Genomic DNA, 21991 nt, shown 5'->3' on the forward strand with positions numbered 1-21991 from the left:
ATTTTCATTTTGGTTATATTCCCCATACAATTCCCACTCCCTTTTTCTGACCCTAATCCCTCTTCTCCTCCCCCAGCCCTCCACTGTGGTGTGTCTCTGGTCTATAGTTGCTTGTTGATTTTGATATTTACTTTATTGTAATTAGTCTTTTTCCTGGTCTCTTATTTAGGTTTTCTAAATTCCTGCTATGAGTGAGACCATCTGGTATTTTTCTTTTTCTTACTTATTTCACTGAGCATGATCCCTTCCAGCTCCATCCATGTTGCTGCAAATTGCATGTGTTTATCTTTTTTGATTGCTGAGTAATATTCCATTGTGTGTATATACCACATCTTCTTGATGCAGTCATCTATTTTTGGCCATTTGGGTTGTTTCCATAGCTCAGCTAAGTAAATAGTGCTGCTATAAACATAGGGATGCAGTTGCCCTTTGGAATTAATGTTTCTATGTCCTTTGGGTAAATACCTAGGAGCAGAGTTGCTAGATCATATGGAAGCTCTATCTTTAGTAGTTCAAGAAATCTCCACACAGCTTTCCATAGTGGTTGGACCATATTGCACTCCCACCAGCAGGGCAGGAGAGTTTATTTCCACATCCTGCCAACATTTGTTGTTGCTAGTTTTTTAATATGTGCCATTCTCACTGGTGTAAGATGGTATCACATTATAGTTTTGATTTGCATTTCCCTGATTACAAGTGATGTTGAACCTTTTTTCATATGCCTATTGGCCATTTGCATTTCCTCTTTGGAGAAGTTTCCTTTTAGCTCTTCTGCCCATTTTTTGACTGGATTATTTTCTTTGTTTTTGTTGAGTCTCATCAGCTCTTTGTAGATTTTTGTGATCAGTCCTTTTTCATTAGTGTTGTGTGTAAAATTTTTCTCCCAGTCGGTGGGGTTTCTCTTTGTTTTTGTTATTGTCTCTTTTGCTGTGCAGAAGCTCTTTAATTTGATGTAGTCCCAGCTGTTTATCTTTGCCTTCACTATCACTGCTTTGGGTGATGTGTCTATAAAGATGTCTTTGAGGTGCATGTCATGTAGTGTTTCACCTATATTTCCTTCTATATATTTTATGGTTACAGGTCTTATGTCTAGTTCTTTAATCCATTTTGAGTTGGTTTTGTGCATGGTGTGAGGTAGTAGTCTGTTGGGAGAGACCCCGCGCAGTGAGTAGAAGGGCCTTCACCTGAGTCCCAAAGGCATGTGAAAACACATGTGCCTTAGAGAAAACCTCTGCTGACCGGACCTGGTGTTGAGTACCTGCGTGGAGTCAGGCCTCTATGACTCCATAGTCTTAGAATAACAAGAAATAATGAGCGAAATTCCCATGCTCTAGCTAGGGGGTGATAAGATTATGTGCATGAGAACTAACTACCTGGCACCCTACTGTCTGAAATAGATAATAGTAAGAAAGCAGAATAATCAGTCATATATGCTGTCATTATATGGTATGCTTTGATGTTACACTTGCTGCACTTAAAGTAGTGTATAAAAGAGCACTAAGAAAATAAAGATTCACTGCATGCTGGACATGATAGTTCCGCATGTCTGATTTCCTTCACCACCACGTCCCAGGTACAGGACTCACTAGAAGTCCACAGTAGTCAAGCTTCATTCTTTTGCATGTAGTGACCCCATTTTCCCAGCACCATTTATTGAACAAACTTTCTTTGCTCCAGTGCATATTCTTTGCTCCTTTGTCAAAGTTTAGTTGACCATAAAGCTGCAGGTTTATTTCTAGATTTTCTATTTGGTTCCATTGGTCCGTGTGTCTGTTCTTGTTCCAGTAGCATGCAGTTTTGATTATTATGGTTTTGTAGTATAGTTTGAAATCTGGGAGTGGGATGCCTGCCTTTCCTTTTTTTTTTTTTCTGAAGAGCTTTGACTATTTGGGTTTTTGGTGATTCCATATGAATTTCATCAATAATTGTTCTATTTCTTTGAAGAATGTCATTGAACTTTTTATTGGAATAGCATTGAATCTGTAAATTGCTTTTGGAAGGATGGCCATTTTGATAATGTCAATTCTTCCAATCCATGAGCAGGGGATGTCTCTCCATTTCTTTGTGTCTTCTTCTATTTCTTTTAACAGTGTTTTATAGTTTTCTTTGTATAGGTCCTTTACCTCTTTTGTTAGATTTATGCCCAAGTATTTGATTTTTTTTTTGTTTCAATAATAAAAGGGATGGTTTTTTTGATATCTTCTTCAGAATTATTGTTTGTGTATAGGAAGGCTACTGTTTTTTGCGTGTTGATTTTGTATCCTGCCACTTTACTAAACTGATTAATTAGTTGAATTAGTTTTTCTGTGAAGTTTTTGGGGTTCTCTATGTATTTTATGTCATCTGCGAATAGTGATAGTTTAACTTCTTCCTTCCCTATTTGGATTCCTTGTATGTCTTTCTTTTGTCTTATTGCTCTGGCTAGGACTTTCAGTATTATATTGAAAAGCAGTGGTGAGAGTGGACATCCTTGTCTTGTTCCAGATCTTAATGGAAATGCTTTCAGCTTTTCACCATTGAGAATGATACTGGCTGTGGGCTTCTCATATATGGCCTTTATGATGTTGAGGTATGTTCCTTGTATCCTGAGAATTTCAAGGGCCTTTATCATAAACGGATGTTGTACTTTGTCGAAAGCTTTCTCAGCATCTATTGATATTATATGGTTTTTATATTTCTTTTTGTTGATGTGTTGGATTACATTGATTGAGTTTCGGATGTTGAACCATCCTTGTGTCCCTGGAATGAATCCTACTTGGTCGTGGTGAATTATCTTAAGGATACATTGTTGGATTTTGATAGCTAAAATTTTATTTAGGATTTTTGCATCCGTTTTCATTAGAGAGATTGTCCTGTAGTTTTCTTTATTTGTGTTGTCCTTGTTCAGTTTTGGTATTAGTGTAATGTTGGCTTCATAGAACATGTTTGGTATTATCCCTTCCTTCTCAATTTTTTGAAAGATTTTGTGAAGCATAGCCACTAATTTGTTTCTGAATGTTTGGTAGAATTCATTTGTAAATCCATCAGGTCCTGGGCTTTTGTTTTGGGGGAGGTTTTTGATTACCATTTCCATTTTGCTGCTTGTAATTGGTCTGTTTAGGTATTTTATTTCTTCTTTATCTAGCTTTGGGTGATTATAGAGTTGTAGGAATTTGTCCAACTCTTCTAGATTGTTGAACTTGTTTTCATGTAACTGTTCATAGCAGTTTCTGATTATTCTTTTGATTTCTGCTGTGTCTGTTGTGATTTCTCCTCTTTCATTTGTCATCCTAGTTATCTGTGCTTTCTCCTGTTTTTCCTTTGTGAGCCTGGCTAGGAGTTTGTCCATTTTATTTATCTTTTCGAAGAACCAACTTTTGTTTTCATTGATCTTTTGGATTTTTTTTTTTAGTTTTGATTTCATTTATTTCTGCTTTGATTTTTATTCTGTTGGTTTTAGGGTTTTTTTGTTGTTCTTTTTCTAGATCTTTGAGCTTTGAGATTAGGTTGTTTCTTTGAGTTCTTTTTTGTTTCTTGATGTGAGCCTTTATTGCTATATATTTTCCTCTTATTACTGCTTTTGCTACATCCCATACATTTAGGAAATTGGCGTCCTCCTTGTCATTCAACTCAAGGTATTTTTTAATTTCTTCTTTGATCTCCTCATTAGTCCAATGGTCTTTGAGTAGTGTGGGTTTCAATCTCCTTGAGGTAGGAGAGTTCCTTGCCTTCTTTTTATGGTTTATTTCTAGTTTGATGCCTTCATGATCAGAGAAGATGGTTGGTATGAATTCATTCTTGGTGTATCTGTTGATGTTTGTCTTATGTCCCAGCATGTGATCAATCCTGGAGAGTGATCCGTGTGCACTTCAGAAAAATGTATAGTCAGATTTTTTGGGTTTGGTGTTCTGTAGATGTCTGTTAAGCCCAGGAGCTCTAGATCCTTATTTAGAGCTTTAGTGTCCTTACTCATTTTTTGACTTGTTGATCTATCCATTGTTGATAGTGGTGTATTGAAGTCTCCTACTACATATGTGTTTTCTCTGATGTCTGTTTTCAGAGATGCTGATAGTTGTCTGATATATTTTGGTGCTCTTTCATTTGGTGAGTATAGGTTAATGAGTGTTATTTCTTCTTGAAGTATTGTCCCCTTGATCATAACATAGTGACTGTTGGGGTCTCTTTTTACCTTTTTGAGTTTGAAATCTGTTTTATCTGATATAAATATAGCTGTTCCTGCCTTCTTTCTTGGTCCATTTGCTTGAAGGATTGTTTTCCATCCTTTTACTTTCAGTGTGTTTTTATCTTTTGTAGTTAAATGTTTCCTGGAGACAGCAAAAGTTGGGTTTTGTTTCTTAATCCAGCCTGTGACTCTTTGTCTTTTTATTGAAGACTTGAGTCCATTTACATTTAGAGTTAATAGTGAAATGTTACCATCTGTATTTGCCATTTTGTTTGTCTTTCCTCTGATTTATTTATTCTTTAATAACTTTTTTTCCCTTTTTTTTTTTTTTGACCTTGTTTCGTTGTTATTCATCCCTCTGTTGGACTCCTTTTAGTATTTTTTGGAGTGGGGATTTAGTCATAATGAAATTCCAGAGTTTCTGTTTGTCTGGGAAAGTCCTTATTCTTTCTTCATAGAGGAAGGAAAGCTTTGTAGGATAGAGTATTTTGGGTTGGCATTTGTTGTTTTGTAGTCTGTTGACTATGTCCCTCTACTATCTCCTTGCCTGTAATGTTTCTTTGGAGAATTCTGATGTCAGCCTCATTGGTTTTCCTTTGTATATTACCTGTTTCTTCCCTCTTGTCAGCTTCACTATTTTTTCCTTGTCTTGGATTCCTGGGAGCTTTATTATAATTATGTGTCTTGCTGTATTTTTCCTTTCATCATGGAAGTTTGGTGTTCTTCTTTGCTTCTTGAATGTCTATTTTCAGCTTCTTCTTCACATTTGGGAAGTTCTCTTCAATTATTTCCTTGAATATTTTCTTTGTTCCTAGGTCTCTCTCCTCTCCTTCTGGGATTCCTATAACTCTTATATTTCCTTTACTCATGGAGTCCGATAGTTCCCAAAGTCTTTCTTCAGTTTTTTCCTTTGTATTTCTCTTTCCTTTTCTGTTTTGGTTCTTTTTATTTCTGTGTCTTTGAGAGTGCTTATTCATTCTTCCAATTCATCTATTCTGTTATTGCTGCTTTTCCCAGAGTTCTTTAATTAATTAATCCATTTTTTTCTTTGATCTCCTGCATTTCCTTCACTTCCCTCTTTAGGGACTGAATTTCATTCTTCTGATCGTTGTTTTCCTTAATGACTTCTGTCAGTTTTTTAATCACGGCAATTTTAAATTATCTTTCTAGAAGGCTCAGAAGTTCTTCCAAGTCACTGTCGTTGCAATCTGGCGGGTGGTTTCCTTTTTGTGGTGTGTCTTTTTCTTGAGGACTTGCTTGGTTGCATGTAGTTTTTCTTCTCCCTGCTGCTTGTTTTCTAATTTGTTCTATACGTTGGGACACTGTGTCGCTGGTACTGGCTGGTATCTTTTTGGCATGCTCTTTCTGGGATGTCGGAAACTAGTGGTCCAATCGAGTCAAAAACTGTTATATCTGAATTCCAGTAGGGCAGTAGTACTATGAATATGTTAGTGGTCACTGTCACAGAGAATCTCCTCCTTCTGTATTTGTTTAATTCCAAGGAGGGTCTTATGTCCAGGGTCTCACCAGTCTGTGCATGTGCTGCTGGGATCTGTAGGAAGTCACAAGGCATTTTGTATGTCTAGGCAGGTGGTAGTGGGATCTTGTAGAAGGTTGCAAGGCTTCTGCCTATCTGGGTAGGTACTACCTGGATCTAGTCTACTCAGGCATTGGCAGGGTCTTACAGAAGCCATGAGACCTCTGCTGGTCTTTGTGGGAATTGGTCCTGAAAAAGGTCAGGGGTCTCTAGCCACTGTCTCCCCAGCAGGGGTCATGGTCTCACCAGATCTGGTGGGACCCGTGGAGTCTCTCAGGAAGTCACAAAGGGGGCCTCCCCGGTGGCGCAGCGGTTGAGCGCTGGGTTGCGAAGCTGCCCGCGGCCTCTGCAGCGCCAGTTCGATCCCCGGCTGCTCCCCGGCCACCAGAGGAGGGTCCCACATGGCGTGCAGACCTCTCCTGCCGCCCGCTGCTCCCCTCAGCAGTGTACTTCGGTCCTTCTGCCTGCTCTGCTCCTCGCTCTGGCTCTGGTGAATTCTCTCACCCTCCCGCGCTTCTGACTGTACCCAGTGCATGTATAAACAAAACAAACAAACAAATAAATAAATAAATAAAACATGCCTCTATTAAAAAAAAAAAAAAGGAAGTCGCAAAGACCTTTGCTGGTCTTGGCAGAACCAGCAGTATACCAGATGAGGTCAGAAATCTCTGGCCTCTCTGACTCACTCCCCAAAGGGGTCAGATTCTCACCAGTCCAGGTGGCCTAGAGTTCCATCTGATTTTTTTTATTTCTGTGAAGAATGCTATTGGGCTTTTGATAGGGATTGCATCAAGTCTGCATATTGTTTTAGCTAATAGAGCCATTTTAGTGATACTATGTCTCACAAACCATGAACATTGAATATCTTTGTGTCTATTTGTGTCTTCTATCTCTTTCAACAATGTCTTACAGTTTTTGGTTAAATTTATTCCAATGTATTTAATTTTTATGCAGTTATAAATAGGTCGGTCCCCTGATTTGTCTTTGTTAGTTCATCATTTACAGAAATGCAACAGGTTTTTGTATATTCTGTATGCTGCCATTTTTCTATATTCATTTATTATTTCTAACATTTTTACTGGAGTTTTTGGAATTTGTGTGTAGTATCATGTCATCTGCAAATAGTGGTAATTTTACTTTCCTTTCCAATTTTAGATACTTTTATATCCTTGTCTAATTGCTCTTGCTAGGACTTCCAACACTTTTAAAAAGTAATGTTTAAGAGTAGACATACTTGTCTCATTAGTAATCTTAAAGGTAAAGCTTTTAGGTTTTGACATGGAGTGTGATGTTTACCATACTCATGAATTTTCATATTTCTGTAATATAATTTTAACCTCTTAATTTCTAATTTGTGTTTTCTCTCATTTTTTGTGAGTCTGGCTAAAGATTTGATTACTTTGTTAATCTTTATAAAGACCCACTTCTTGGTTTCCTTATCTTTCGTATTGTCATTTTGATCTCTATTTTGTTAATTCCTCCTCTGATTTTTATTGCCCCTCCATCTACTGACTTTTGATTTTGCTATTTTTTTCCAGTTCCTTTACGTGTAAGTTTGTATGTCTTATTTGTGATTCTTTTTGTACTGCCAATACACTTCCCACTTAGTACTTATTTTGTTGCATGCCATAGGTTCTGATGAGTTGCGTGTTCATTTTCATACATGTTCAGGTATTTTTTCATTTCATCTGTAATTTCCTCATTGACCCAGTGGTTATTCAGTAGTATGTTGTTTATTCACAAATTTGTTGTTTTCTCCTCTTTCATTTTGGTTGATTTCTAGTTTCATGCCCTTATAATCCAAAAAGATACTTGATAGGATTTTAACATTCATAAATATTGTTTTGTGTATCAACATATAATCTAGTGTTACTAACATTCCATTAGCATTTGAAAATGTGTATTCTGTTATTTTGGGGTGGAATATTCTATAAATATCTATTACCTGCATCTCATCTGCTTTTTCATTTAAGACCATTGTTTCCATGGTGATTTTTCTGTTTGTACAATCTATTGCTATAAGTTGGGTGTTAAAGTTCTCCACTATTAATTGTGTAGCCATCAATGTCTACCTACAGGCTGTTACTGTTTACTTTACATATTTTGTTGCTGCTAGAGTAGGTGCATATATATTGATAATTTTATTTCATCCTGTTGATTACTTTTTCATTATATAATGTCCATCTTTGTCTCTTGCTATTTATTCTGGATGGAAGTCTATATTATCTGATGTAAGTATAGTGGTCCCTGCATTTTTAAATTTTCCATTGACTTGGAGTACCTATTTCCTTCCCATTACTTTGAGAGCTTATCTTTATAGCTTGATTTTATCTTTATAGCTTGGATTTTGAGAGCTTATCTTTATAGCTTAGATTTTGAGTTCTTGGATATTAATAAGCAGCATATATTTGTGTTTTGCTTTTTAATCTGTGCAGCTACTCTATGCCTTTTGATTGACTTTAGTCCATTTATACTAGGTAGATGGTAGTTGAGGGTTTGCTACTACCATTTTTATTTTGTTTTCTGTTCCTATCCATTTCCTTAATTTCTTTTCCTCAATTTTTATATGAGAACTACTCTAACTTTTGTTGTAGGAGAGGTATTGGCAAATTCCTTTAAGCCTTTTTCTTGGGATGCCTTTATTTGTCTGGGAAGACCTTTTTTCCCCTCATATCAGATATTAAAAGAGAGTTGTGCAGGATATAGTATTCTGAGTTTTAAAAAAATATTTATTTATTTACATTTTACATCATTGTTCATTTTTATACAATGTTTGCTTTCTTCTCTCAGGTGTAGTCCCCATAGAATTCCCACCACCGACTCACCCGTGCCCCTGTGCCATAGTCCACTGTGCTCTTCCCTCCCATGTTCTGATCCCTCTCTTTCCCCTGCAGAATATCTCTGATTTATAGTTGCCTGCCAATTTTTTTGTTATTATTTTTTCCCTGATTTCTTAATTGTTTCCTCTATATTCCACCTATAAGTGAAACCATCCTATATTTTTCTTTTTCCTCCTGACTTACTTCACTGAGCATAATTCCTTCTAGCTCCAACCACTGAATAGTATTCCATTGTGTATATGTACCACATCTTCTTGATCCAGTCATCTATTTTTGGGCATTTGGGTTGTTTCCCTATCTTACCTATTATAAATAGTGCTGCAGTAAACATAGGGATGCAGGTATCCTTTTGAATTAATGTTTTTGTGTCCTTTGGGTAGATTCCTAGAAGTAGAATTGCTGAGTCATGTGGTAGCTCCATTTTTAGTAGTTTGAGGAAACTCCACACAGTTTTCCATAGTGGTTGGACCAGTGATGCTGTGGGTGGGTTGATGGGCGCTCTCCCTGAAGAGCACCAAGTCTTTGTATGCTGCTGGTCTTTTACCCTGCACATGTGTCTTAATATACAATGCCTGATGTGGTCTATGCATGCAGTAGGGGTTCACAGAGACTCTAACACTGTGTGTAGTCCAAATGGCACTCTCCCAAGTGGTTTCTGCTCCCCAAGAGGGCTTCCCGCTCCCTTGCCTTCCTGGCTTTATTTGCTGTTCTAGATGGGATACATGGTTACATGGGGGTCACTGGTATCCCACAGCTGAGTGTTGGCCAGAGGACACTGTCCTGTATGTCGCTGTTCACCTTTGTTTACTGGGGCCTCCTTCTGCCCTTACTCAGTTCCAAGAAGGGTACTTGGGGGGTCTCTGGCCTCCAATAGCCTTACAAGCCAGCCCAAGCTTTCCTGGGACTGGCTGTTCACCTTTGTTTGCGAAGCCTTTCCTGTCTTTACTTGAGGGGTGCAGGGTCGCCTGCCTCTAACAGCTTTGCAGGCAGGCCTAAAATTTCCTGGTAGTAGCTGCTCACCTTTGTTTGCAGAGCCCCCTCTACCTTCACTGGGCTCCAGATGGGAACTGGGGCTACTTGGCTACCAATAGCCTTGCAGGCAGGCCCGTGATTTCCTGGGATTGGCTGTTCACAGTTGATTATGGTGCCCTCCCTCTGCCTTCACTCAACTCTGAAAGAGGAGCTGGGGTCACTGGCCTCCAACAGCTTTGCAGACAGGCGCACGATTTCCTAGGACTCTAAAGTAATCTGTTAATATAAATTTACAGTCATTTTATATATTTGTCCTTTAAATCCTAAAGAAAACAAAATGTGAAATTTTTAGCCAAAATTGTAATAATAATGGGCAAATAATAAAATCAACTACTTACCTTTACCAGAAGCGTTTATGTTTTTATGACTTCAGATAATTGTTTAGTCTCCTTTCATTTTACACTCTAGCTTTTTTTATAGGGCAGATATATTGGTAATTACTCCCTCAGCTTTTGCTTATTTAGATATGTTTTATTTTTTCCTGTATTATTTGAAACACAGCCTTGCCAAACGTAGAATTTTCAGTTAGCAGTGCTTTTCCTTTAAGTAATTTAAATATGTCATCCCCCAGCCTTCTAGCATCTGCTGAGAAATTGATAATCTCACTAATCCTTCCTTGTACATGACTAATTGCATTTCTCTTGCTGCTTTCTAAGTCTTTCTTTTGACAGTTTGATTATATTGTATCTCATTATTGGAGTAGTGTCTTTGACTTTGTTCTACTTAGCTTTCTTTGAGTTCTTGGATTTTTAAATCCATGTATCTATGTAATTTTAGAAGGTTTTAGTAATTTCTTCAAATAATCTCTCTGTCCTCCTTTTGGGATTCCTTAATCTGTATGTTGGTCCTCTTGAGGTTGTCTCTCAAGTCCCTTAGTCTATGTTCACTTCACTGCATTCTTTTTCCTTTCTGTTCCTCAGACTTAATAATTTCACTTGCCCTATCTGAAAGTTGCTGCTTCTTTCTTATTCCTGTTCAAATATGCAGTTGAACCCCTACAATGAATTTTTCATTTCAATTATACTTTTGATATCTGGGTTTTCTGTTTGGTATCTTTTTACTATTTCTATTCCTTTGCTAATACTACCATTTTAGTACTTAAATGGTTTCCTTATTTCCCCAAATTCTCTGTCTATGTCTTCCCTTAGTTCTGTGAACATGCTTAACACAGTTTTTAGAAGTCTTTGTGTAGTAAATCCAATGTCCTTGCTTCTTCAGGGATGGTTTCTGGCACTCTTATTTTCTTCCTCTGAATGAGTCATATTTTTCCTGTCTTTGCATATACCCTGTTGTCTTTTGTTGAAAATTTGGGCATTTAAAAAATAGCTATCTCATCGCTTCTCGGCCTTTTGGCTAAGATCAAGTGTAAAAAATAGCTATCTCTCCTAGTTTTTGTAGACTGTTATTTTGCAATCCTTCCTTAAGTACTAAGCGTTCTCTGAGCTTTGGAGTCAATTTGAAGTGTAGACTGAAGGTGTTTTCAGGTGTTTCTGAGCATACATCTTGCTTGGGTCTAAGTTTAGATTTTCCCAAAGAGTTACAGCCCAGCTTCTCCTCTGAGCCTCAGACTATTGTATGTCTTTACCTATAATCTCTTGCTTGGGCATTTCTAGCTTTTAGTCTTCTTGCAGTCTTCCCCAAGCAATTCCTGCTTTTCACTGCCTGAATTCTAGGTGAAACAGACTAACTCTTCATTGTGCCCTCAAGCATGTTAGAACATTGTAAACAAGGCCTGTGTGCTCCTTGTGCTTGGAGGGAAGGAATTGAAAATTGTGCTGCCAGCTGCAGACCAAGACTGTGGTACCAAAGAGGACTTGGAAAAGGACAAGTGAAAAAAAAAACATGAAATCTACTATTTGGAATGTAGTTCTTTCTCAGGCTTTTTCTTGATTGCTATCTACCTTTGTATATAGTCCATAATCTTGCTAAGATTATTTTATTAACTTTTTGGTTGTTTTTGTTATCTCCATTGCAGAATGAGGGTGCAGAGTTTCTTAGCCTGCCATTTTGCTGACATAACTCCATGGCATGAGTCTAGGAAACATATTAGAACTTATCAAAATGGCCATTTTCTCTCCTAAAGAAGTGACTTTCAGAGAATTACTAAAAGGTTTGGGGGATTCTTTTCCTCTTCAGAGCTTGTGTCACAGTCTCATTTCTCTACAGTGTGGCAAATTCTCCTTTTATAATGAAGTCAGATGAAAAAAATGAGTAAGGTGCTACCATTTTTGTTACAGATTTTTCAATTGCCTAGATAAGACAGTTTCTACCATAGGCAAAGAAAGGATTGTGATGAGGTAGAGGTAATGCAGGAATAACTGGATACCTTCCTACAGATTACTTTGAACATTTTAGTTCATTGATACCTAAGTTCTGGTTTGGCAAAGTGTATTTTAAAAACTCCTTTTTATATTCATGTAATATGTGTCTCTTGATAAAAATTTTTAAATGTGCAAGTAGATCCCTGTAAGAGATGAGTACAAATATATCTTTGTAATGGCACATGTGGCTGATAGGCAAGAATTATTTTAGAATGAATCATCTAGGATCCTAATCTAGTGACAGCTGAATTTGTTACATGTTAACTATATCATTCTAAAAAATGTACATTTTTCTCTAGTTATATATACATAGCTTTCAAATGTAATATACATTTCTGTTCAGTTGAATGCTTCATGTAACCATGTTACTATGTTAAGTTCATCAATATTTCACTTTTGAAATTGTTCAGTTAATGTAAATTCACGTTCATATAAATGTTTATGAAATATTTCAAAGTAACTTTGGAATCTTAAATAAAGGAAAAAGAACCTGTGTGAAGAAGTAGTAAGAACTAGAGATGATTATTTATCAAGTGTAGTAATGACCAAAAGCTCCATTGAAGAGAAGAAAAATGATTTGGATGCAGCAATGAAGATAGCAAAAGAGTTAAAATCAGCACCTTCTCTAAGAACATATTGTGACCTGAATCAGGTAATTTAACAACTCATTTATGAATTATTGTATGCTTTGGAGTAATTTAATATGTAAGAAGAATTTGTTTTTCAGATTATATTAATTTGCATTAATTTAGAATTCTTGTTTGAATTCTAAAACAAACATTAATATAATTTGTTTAGTTTTTGTTATTATTTGTCACTTAGGGAAATGGTGCATTAAGTTATTTATTACACATTATCTGGGAACAAGTGGGATACAACAACATTGAATTGAAAGTTTTTTCCTAGGACACTTGAATAAAAAAAAGAGACAAATGAGAGTAGCAAAATAAATGGGGCTCTATTTTTTTAATTGTGGCTTGACTGTTAACTCTTCAAACTTCATTCAAGATCCATTCAGGTTCTTCTCTCCCACACCCTCAGCAAACATGAAGGTCAAGGGCCTCAGTTATGGCCTATCATCTAATCATGTACCTAGGAAGAAGAGTTGGGGGAAAATAACATGTTTCTTTATCAGCTTCTTTGGAAGAGCAGAGTTAACCATAGCTTCTCTTTGCTAATTTCAATTTCTCAACGCCTCATTTCCCATAGAAGATCACATGTTTGAGCTGAACTCACATATAAAATAGAAGCCGTTTGTTTGGCTGCCTCCAAAGTCTCTAACTTTTTATTAAATGAGAAGAATGTGCCACTATCTTAACAGTTTTAAAAACAGTAGTGTTTATTTCCTGTGTACTACATATGAGGCGTTATAAGGTGAAAAAAGTGTAAGATTTGGTCTTTACCCTAGTTAGCCTCGTTAGGAAGATTAGACAGAATAGAGAGTAACATTTGAGAATGTCAATGCAGAACAGAATTAGTCTGATCAGAATTTCTCTGTTTATATAACCATGTCCCATTTATTGACTAGTGTCTTTGGTTATCTGTTAATATCTCCAAAAGATTTTACATTCCTTTAGGGGGAAACCATCATAAAATTTATTTACATCCTGCATTTGAATGTCTAAAATCAAATCTTGAACACACTAGCAAGATAGCAGTACAATTTTCCTTCTACAATTTTAAATTATGTTTCAGCAATATTTATAACTAGAATATTCGTGTGAGTGATGCTTCTCTTTTGATTTAGATTATCCGGAATTTGAAATCAACATTTGAGAGTGAATTGTCGCAAGTCAGCTCTCTAAAATTAAAATGTTCTCCCAAGTAAGTAAATTATAATTCAGGAGTAAATAATAATTAAGTTTAGATTTACTAAAATAGCAGACATGTATAAGTTGAAAATTGATGGTGTCACTTATATATAGCATATGGAAAAACCAAAGAGTCAGACAAAGTCAAACTTTAAAACCATCCTCAAAACTAACCATATATCGGGCCTCCCCTGGTGGCGCAGGCAGTTGAGCGCCACGCAATGAAGCTGTCAGCAACCTCTGCAGTGCCAGTTCAATCCTGGTCAGCCAGTGAGGGTCCCAAATGGCGTGGCAGACCTCTCCTGTCATGCCTACTGCTCCCTTCAGCAGTGTATTTTGTCAGTCTGCCTAGTTCTGCTCCCCACTCTGTCTCTGATGAATCCTCTCACCCTTCCATGCATCTGGCCTGTACCCCAGTTCTTGAGTAAAATGAAAAAATAAATCTTTAAAAAAAAAAACCTAACCATAGAGGGCGTAGGGAGGGGTGACAGTAGGGTCAGGGAAAGCACAATGGCCTGTAATGGAGGACAATGGGTGCGTCAGTGGTGGGAGTGCTGTGGTGCCTACTCCTGAGGGAGGAAATCCTATACTGTCAAAACACTAGCAAGGATGTAAAACAATGATACTTCAATAACAGTTTAAAGTTAATTATTGGTAAATATAAAAAAGGTTTTTCTCAAAATAAATGTAATTTATGATAAATTAGATAACTAGAAAATTAGAATGCCTTATCTTCTTGCGTTTTTAATGTCTGCACCTTATTTAGAGAAAGTATTAAATGCATTTATTATTAAGAACATTTATATATTAGTGTTTTATTTTAGGTTGAATATGAATTGCAGTGAGATCATCTGTATGTTTAATAATATGGGAAAGATTGAATTTGAGGATTCAACAAAGTAAGTATTTACAAAAATGCAGTATGCCATTAGTATCTGACAGTGCCAAAGACTGATAATTTAGTTACATTTTAAAGGGACAGAAAATTTATCTAAATGACAAAAAAATAGTATTTAGTGTAGATATGATTCAAATTATATATATATATATATATATAATATATGTATTATAATATGTAGAGCAAAATAGTTTCAGTTAAATTCTATGCAAGTTAAAAGACCTAGAAGGGGTCAGTATTCAGTGATACATATGTCAAAGTTATCTTTTTGCGATTCATTCATTTAGTCAGCATTGAACTCTGATTTTGTGCTAGGCACTATCATCCTACATATTGAGATATACTTAGTAAAAGTAGAGAATGGCATATGTAAACAACAAAGTACATACTTGCTATTATGATAGTATATGCAAAATTTAATGGATTATGAAAGGAGAGAATGGTTAGTTTTTTGAGGGTAGCAGGGTACTTGAAAAGAGATTTTATTTTCACTCATCCATGAAAAACAAGTAACTATTGAGGAGAGCAAAAAGGAAATAGGCCTCTTAGCAGAAAATGTATAGACAGTAAAATAACAAGTTATGTTCAGAAATTTCTTTGCTGTAATTTCTGTACTTTTACACTTGATAGTGTAAGTCTGTGTGGATAGGTAAGAAAAGTATAATGTGAATAGTCAGATGTGGGTTAATGGCTACTGAATAATATACCCAAATGGTTCAGACTAATGGTGATTTTTTAGCCTAGGTAGATATTTCTAGTGATTGCTCGGGATTGTACCTTTTACTGTTTCCAACACTTTAATGAAAAGAAGAAATAACTGATTTAAAATCAAACACATAAACCAAACCAAATCAAAATGACTTTTTTTGATAACATGTACCCACTGTTCTTTATAATCATATCGTTGTGACATGAATGTATCAAGTTATTTCTTCAGCTGTTCATTAAGTATGCCTGGTGTAGATTTTTTTAAATTCTTGGGTTTGGGGACTCCCTAGGTGGCACAGCGTTTGAGCACTGGGCCGCGAAGCTGCCCGCAGCCTCTGCAGTGCCTGTTCAATCCCCGGCCGCCAGCAAGGGTCCCACATGGTGCGACAGACCTCTTCTGCCGCGCCCGCTGCTCCCCTCAGCAGTGTATTTCATCACTCTGCCTGTTCTGTTCCCTGCTCTGGCTCTGGTGAATTCTCTCACCCACCCATGCTTCTGACTGTACCCAGTGCTTGTATAAATAAATAAATCTTTAAAAAAAATTCTTGGGTTTGTTTGAAGCTGCAAATGGGTAAAAGTTTCTTTTTTGGGTAATAGAAATGTTCTAAAATTAAATTTTGGTGATGGTTGCACAGCTCTTTAAATTTAGTAAAAATTACTGAAATTTAATTTTATGCATCACTAAAGCTGTTTTTAAAATGCCCCCAAGCCACTATATAGCTTACCTGCTTTGTTTGTGTCATAGTATTAACTGTTATGTGGAAAGGAAATGACTTGAGAGTGGATATAAAAAATTTGTGAAATGATTTAAAGTAGCCACCTGCTTCTATATTTTTAAACAGATGTAATTCCCATGAAAATGAAATTGGACAGAGTGTTCAAAAGAAATACAAAAAGGAATTTTCTTGTCCTGACACCTACCCATCGCCTAAAAAGAAAAATGTTGATATGTCTGTTCTAACTGATGAAGCCCCACCAGCTCCCTTGCAACAGGAAACCAGTAATGCACATTTGGAAGCAAAAATATTCCAACCACAGAAAGAGGATGTTGTAATAACATTCCCTAAAACTGTTGCAGCTCTGCCTCAGACGGGATCTAGCCCTGATGTGATAATTGAAGAAATTATTGAAGAAAACCTGGAAAGTGAGTAAAAATACAAAAACTAGTAAATAATATATTGTAATGATATCTATATTTAGAAACGAAGTTGGTACCTTCTGTTCCTCTACTTAAGAGAAATATATTGCTGTTATAATCTCACACCTCATTCTGGGTTAACACCTGTTGATCCCATGCCCCAGATTTCACATTTTCCAAAGCTAGAATAATTTTTATTTATATTTTTTAATGCAATAATATAGCTAAACTTTGAGGTGTAAATTTAATATTTGTTTTAATTAGGGTATTTGACTTTGTAGTGTCCCACATATAATCCTTGTTTAAAAGATAAAAATATATGTCAGTTATCTGGTATTTTTCTTTTTCTTTCTGGCTTATTTTGCTGAGCATGATCCCTTCCAGCTCCATCCATGTTGCTGCAAATTGCATGAGTTTATCTTTTTGATTGCTGAGTAATATTCCATTGTGTATATGTACCACATCTCACTCATAGCAGGAATTTAGAAAACCTAAATAAGGAAATAGGAAAAATAATAATTATAATAAAGTAAAAATCAAAATCAACAAGCAACTATAAACCAGAGACATACTACAGGGTGGGGAGGAGGGAGTAGGATCAAAACAAGGGGTGTGGGAATTGTATGGGGACTATAACCAAGATGAAAATGCATACATTGTACAAAAATGAAAAATTATGTAAAAAATATATAAAATAAAATAATGCTCAAAAAAGTAATATATATATCTCAATTATATTTACAGAAGCAAACTTACAACTTTTTCTTTAAATTTAAGAACAGCTTCTCTTAAATCTTTCCTGTGAGATATAATCTGTTAAAATTGAACCATCATAAATAGCATTTATTTTATAACATTTAAATGATTCATGATTATTTGATTAGATTTCCAGTGTTGGTATTCTCCCCATTAACATGAGAGTAGGATACAGTGTTTAGCTAGTCACCTTTGGGACCGATTTCAAGACCTGCTTTGGTTCTCTGGCACCTCCCAATATTTGTTTCATTGGTTAACTCTCCAAAATAACATTTTTTAACTTTATTGAAGTAACAATGGTGTAGAACATGTAGGTTTCAGGCATACATCATTATGAATCAACATCTTCATATAATATATTATGTCCCCCATTAAAGGTCCAGTGTTATCCTTCACTATACAGTGGACCCCTTTTACCTATTTTACTCGCCCCCCTTCTCTTCTAAGTAACCATTAATTTGATCTTATAGTCTAAAAGTTAATTTTTGTTTTGTTTTGTTTATGTGTTTAGTTTGTATGTCATATGCGTGAAATCATAGCACATTTCAGAATGACATTTTGAATACAAAAAAGGACACGTTGCTTTTTCTCGTCACTTTACCTCAATGAGTTAGTTAAACCTACTTTTTAAAAACAGTATACCATTGTCAACATAATAAAATTACTGCACTTGCCTTTATTTCCTATTTTGTGATGCATATTTCACAGATGATCTTGTGGAGACACCTAGACATTTCTCAAAAATGCCTCTTGAGAAAAAACTATCTATTCCTTTTGGATCAAAAGCAGGTATTTTAACAACTGACTGGACTTGATATACTACAGTTTATTGGTGTATTTATAGTAACTCTTATTGATCTTAAGGAAATGAATAGAATTTTACTGATAACTGAAACTTTTAATATTAAAAAGTGTTTACAATTATTGGCAAAAATATTTCTGAAGTTTATTACACTTCTCTCAGCTGTCTCCTCATTACGTGTGTTTATATTATCTTTAGTGTGGGTATTCTTAGTGATCTATATTTGATAATTAAAACATTTTATCATCTATCTTTACTCTTAACATCTATCTTCTATACTTGACTGTCTCTAATTCTACTCCTCTCGTCTTTGTTGTTATATCATTTTATTAGATAAAACATCTGCACTATTCAAAAATCAATATAGACTTGTTAAAATACCTTGTGAAACTTTTCCCCGAACCTGTATTTCTTGTCATTCAGTCCCTCCCTCCATTCTAGAGTTAACTTTGTATTTATACAAATACACATATATTACTTTTCTAATTCTTTGTTTTTTTACAGAAACCATAACATACCATACACATTGTTCTGATCTTTTAATTCTTAACATGATAATCTGTAGATCTATTCACACCAGTAGAAAAACGTGGCTTATTTACAATTATATACAGAACACTTCTCAATATCTTCACTCTACCCTTATCCCTACCTCACCCAGAATTCCAAATATTGTTTATAAGTAATTTCTAAAGTTTTGTTTTAATCCAGTAGTTCTAACATATATTCTGACTTTAGATTCTAACTACCACATGAACTGCAATTCCACTTTTAATATATTTTGCAAGTAAAATATTTGCAGTTCAGGTTACTAAATAATTCATTGTTGAAATTGGGATATGTTTCTCTGTCTGGTTACTATTTGGGGTTTGAGCTCTTTCCTGGATCCTAAGCATTCTACTAGAGGATATTATGTCAGTTTTTGTGAATTCTTTCCTATCATGTGGTTTATTAATGTGATTTAAATATTCTTATGCAGGTTCTCCAGAGCTAGTTTTTGTAAGCCATGTGGTACATCCTTGTCACTTCTACATTCGAAAATATGCACAAATAAAAAATGTAACAATATTGGAAAAGAAGGTGAATCAGTTTTGCAATGAGAGTTTACACCTTGATCCTTCAGACATTTTGGAGCTAGGTAATAAAATATTACTCCAATTTAAAGTATCAAGGTTTTGCAATTATTGGATAATTTGACCAAACCACATAGACCTTTTTTAATAACAGATTCATACTGTAAGCAGAAAAGTTCTAGAATTATTTAGCATAAGTTAAATTTTATTTCGGTATGTTAACTAAATATTAAAACTGACTGTTGAGTGAAATAATACACAAAAACTCCATTATGGAGTCAGGTCAGTTATTGTTTAAATTACAAAACCTGTGATGGATTTTATATATATGCCCCCTCAGCTCCAGGGTAAGCTGATCCTCTTAAGATGAGTCCTTATAGCATGACTGTAGTCCCTTGATGTCTACATGTAAATGTGGAGGATGTCATTAAATAGCTAAATAATGTGCAAAAGGATGATGACATCCATTTCATAGGGCCACATAGAGGGCTGCGATTGGTAAATAGTCCAATTAAATTTTATGGTTTAAAATTTGCTATAATTTACGCTTTTGTTTCAGATGTTCCTTATAACACTGTTAACTAAGTTTTTATTATACTTTGCTATAAGATAAAGCTATGACTTGTTTGACTTATATTTTTCTCATTCTGTTAGTAGCCAATCAGTGCCCATAAATAATGAATACCAAAAAGTATTAACTGTTTAGCATTAACTGTTTAGTACTTATTTGAAAGTCTAATTAACTCTCAGCTCATCTTTGTATCTTATCAGAATAACAGACATCTGTGATCATCATATATTTCTGACAAAAATGAATAATAAAACCTAAAAAAAAAATTTCAGGTATGAGCAGCCAAGAGAAGGGAAGTGTAGTGTTAATTTTTAACTTTATTTTTATGACTACAAAATATACATGAATGCAGAAATTAATACATGCCCCAGATAAATAGTTCAGAGCATACAGATAATATTCTAAGAAAAACCAAAAGCCATTCTTTGTTTAAAACTGTTAAGGATAATTATTTCAAATACACATGATTATATACTAATTTCTGTTTTGAGAAATTGGTTACAAGAAATGCAATATATTAGGGCCTCCCTTGTGGCATAGGGGTTAATCTCAGCCCTATCACTGCTAGCGCCTGAGTTCGATCCAGTGGGAGCTAAACCACATGGCGCAGCAGACCTCTCCTGTCTCACCCACTGCTTCCCTTAGCAGTGTATTTCAGTAAATCTATCTACTCTGTCTCTCCCCACTCAATCCTTTCACCCACTCCCCACATCTCTGGCCTACACTCCTGTTTCTCTATGCAAAAAATAAGTTAAAAAAAATCTTTTAAAAAATGCCATATGCTGCTTTAGGAAGGTATTCCCTTGTTCTCTTTTCCTAGTAGTGTTCTTCATAAAGTACAACAAATGGTGCTTCAAAAGGCTTTTATCTATTGCAAGAAAGAATGCTTAACAGAATTTAATTTAAAACTAGGGAATAATGATTCCATGCTTTATCGCAACAAAAGGGAAGAGTGCATAATCTGAAACTAAGCAGGTATTTTGGTTGCTTGGTTTAATTTAACGGTTTTAAGTTAAATTAATTTTAAAGGTTGTCTTGCTATGCTTCTCAAGTATCCTATTTTTATTAGCATATATAGAGGTCATTTAGCAGCATCTCTCTGTGATGTATGGCTTAGTCATTGAGAACTGGACTCTAAGACAGCCTGGGTTCTCTTACCACTTATAGGTGAGGTCATCAGCCTCTTTTTGCTTAGTTTCTTTACCTATATGATGGAAGCACTGTTTCTACTGGGTTGTTTGGGAAGTTAAATGAATTCAAACATAAAACACTGAGAACATTGCTGAGCTCATAGTAAACAATTAAATTCAGACCTCTTTATTCCTTGATCTTTTGTCCTCATTAATATTATTAGATAATTAATTTTATCCCTCCTTAAGATGCCCCTCTGGGGCTAGATCCTTGGTTCATCTTCCCCCTCTCTTACCCCCAGGGTGTATTAATTTGTTATTTTGGCTTTTCACACACTGCGTTTCACTGTTTCTTTATACTCCCTCCCCTTTACCAAGAGAAAATAATTGTTCATTCCTTTATTCTACCAGTGTATGTTACAAACTTCAGTATTTGTGTATGTGTACGTGTGTGTGCATGCCTGAGGACAGAAGGCTTCAGTGTGAGTACCATACACATAGTCATGTGTTTGCCGCTCTGTCCTTTCTGAACTTCTGTATGGTAGGACAGCCTCCTTAATCTTTGTCGTGGTTCATAAAACATAGGTCCTTAATAAGTGATTGCTGACTTAGTATTCTTCATCTTTCCTTCCCTATTCTAGCTCATAAGTTTCTGTATTATGACTAGAAACTCTCATAATCCACTACCTTTATCCTTCTCAAAGCACTTGACTCATTACTGTATCACCAGTAAATAAACAAATACCTTTCAGTGTGGGAACTAATTATATATTCATAAATTAGAATTTATTAGGTTTTTTTTCTATAAACATTGATAGTGATTCATCTTCCTCATTATTTAGGTGCAAGAATATTTGTCAACAGTACTGAAAATGGAATGTGGTGTCGAGGAACTATCACTGAATTAATTCCAAAAGGAAGTGAAAATACTAGAAAACTTAGTACTTCAACAAAATTCTCAGTCCATGAAGTTGCACTAATACAAATATTCATGGTAGATTTTGGAAATTCTGAAGTCCTAATTGTCACAGGGTATATTTTATAATTATTATATGTTTCTTGCCTCTTATTTTTATTGGGGGGGGGTGGAGACTGAAGAATAAAGGTAATTGAGAAAGGGGTAGAGCAGAAGAATTTATTGTTCTTTCTGGGCATGTATCTTTTATTTTGCTCTGTAATTTGTATAAATGCTAAATTAAAGTATTATTTATC

The 21991-nt window shown here is 35.4% G+C and overlaps 1 protein-coding gene across 1 annotated transcript in view; it reads left to right on the top strand.

Annotated features, from left to right (window-relative positions):
- Positions 1-21991, top strand: part of RNF17 (ring finger protein 17) — a gene marked incomplete at both ends in the record, with an annotated part of 172088 nt that overhangs the window by 21926 nt on the left and 128171 nt on the right. The window contains 7 exons of the mRNA XM_084234862.1: positions 12373-12544; positions 13640-13716; positions 14528-14602; positions 16152-16453; positions 17912-17992; positions 18985-19143; positions 21622-21811. Of these exons, the coding sequence (XP_084090988.1) occupies positions 12373-12544; positions 13640-13716; positions 14528-14602; positions 16152-16453; positions 17912-17992; positions 18985-19143; positions 21622-21811 (1056 nt within the window). The remainder of the gene's footprint in view (positions 1-12372; positions 12545-13639; positions 13717-14527; positions 14603-16151; positions 16454-17911; positions 17993-18984; positions 19144-21621; positions 21812-21991) is intronic.

This window comes from Talpa europaea (assembly GCF_964194135.1).
Source record: "Talpa europaea genome assembly, chromosome: 6".
NCBI lineage: Eukaryota > Metazoa > Chordata > Mammalia > Eulipotyphla > Talpidae > Talpa > Talpa europaea.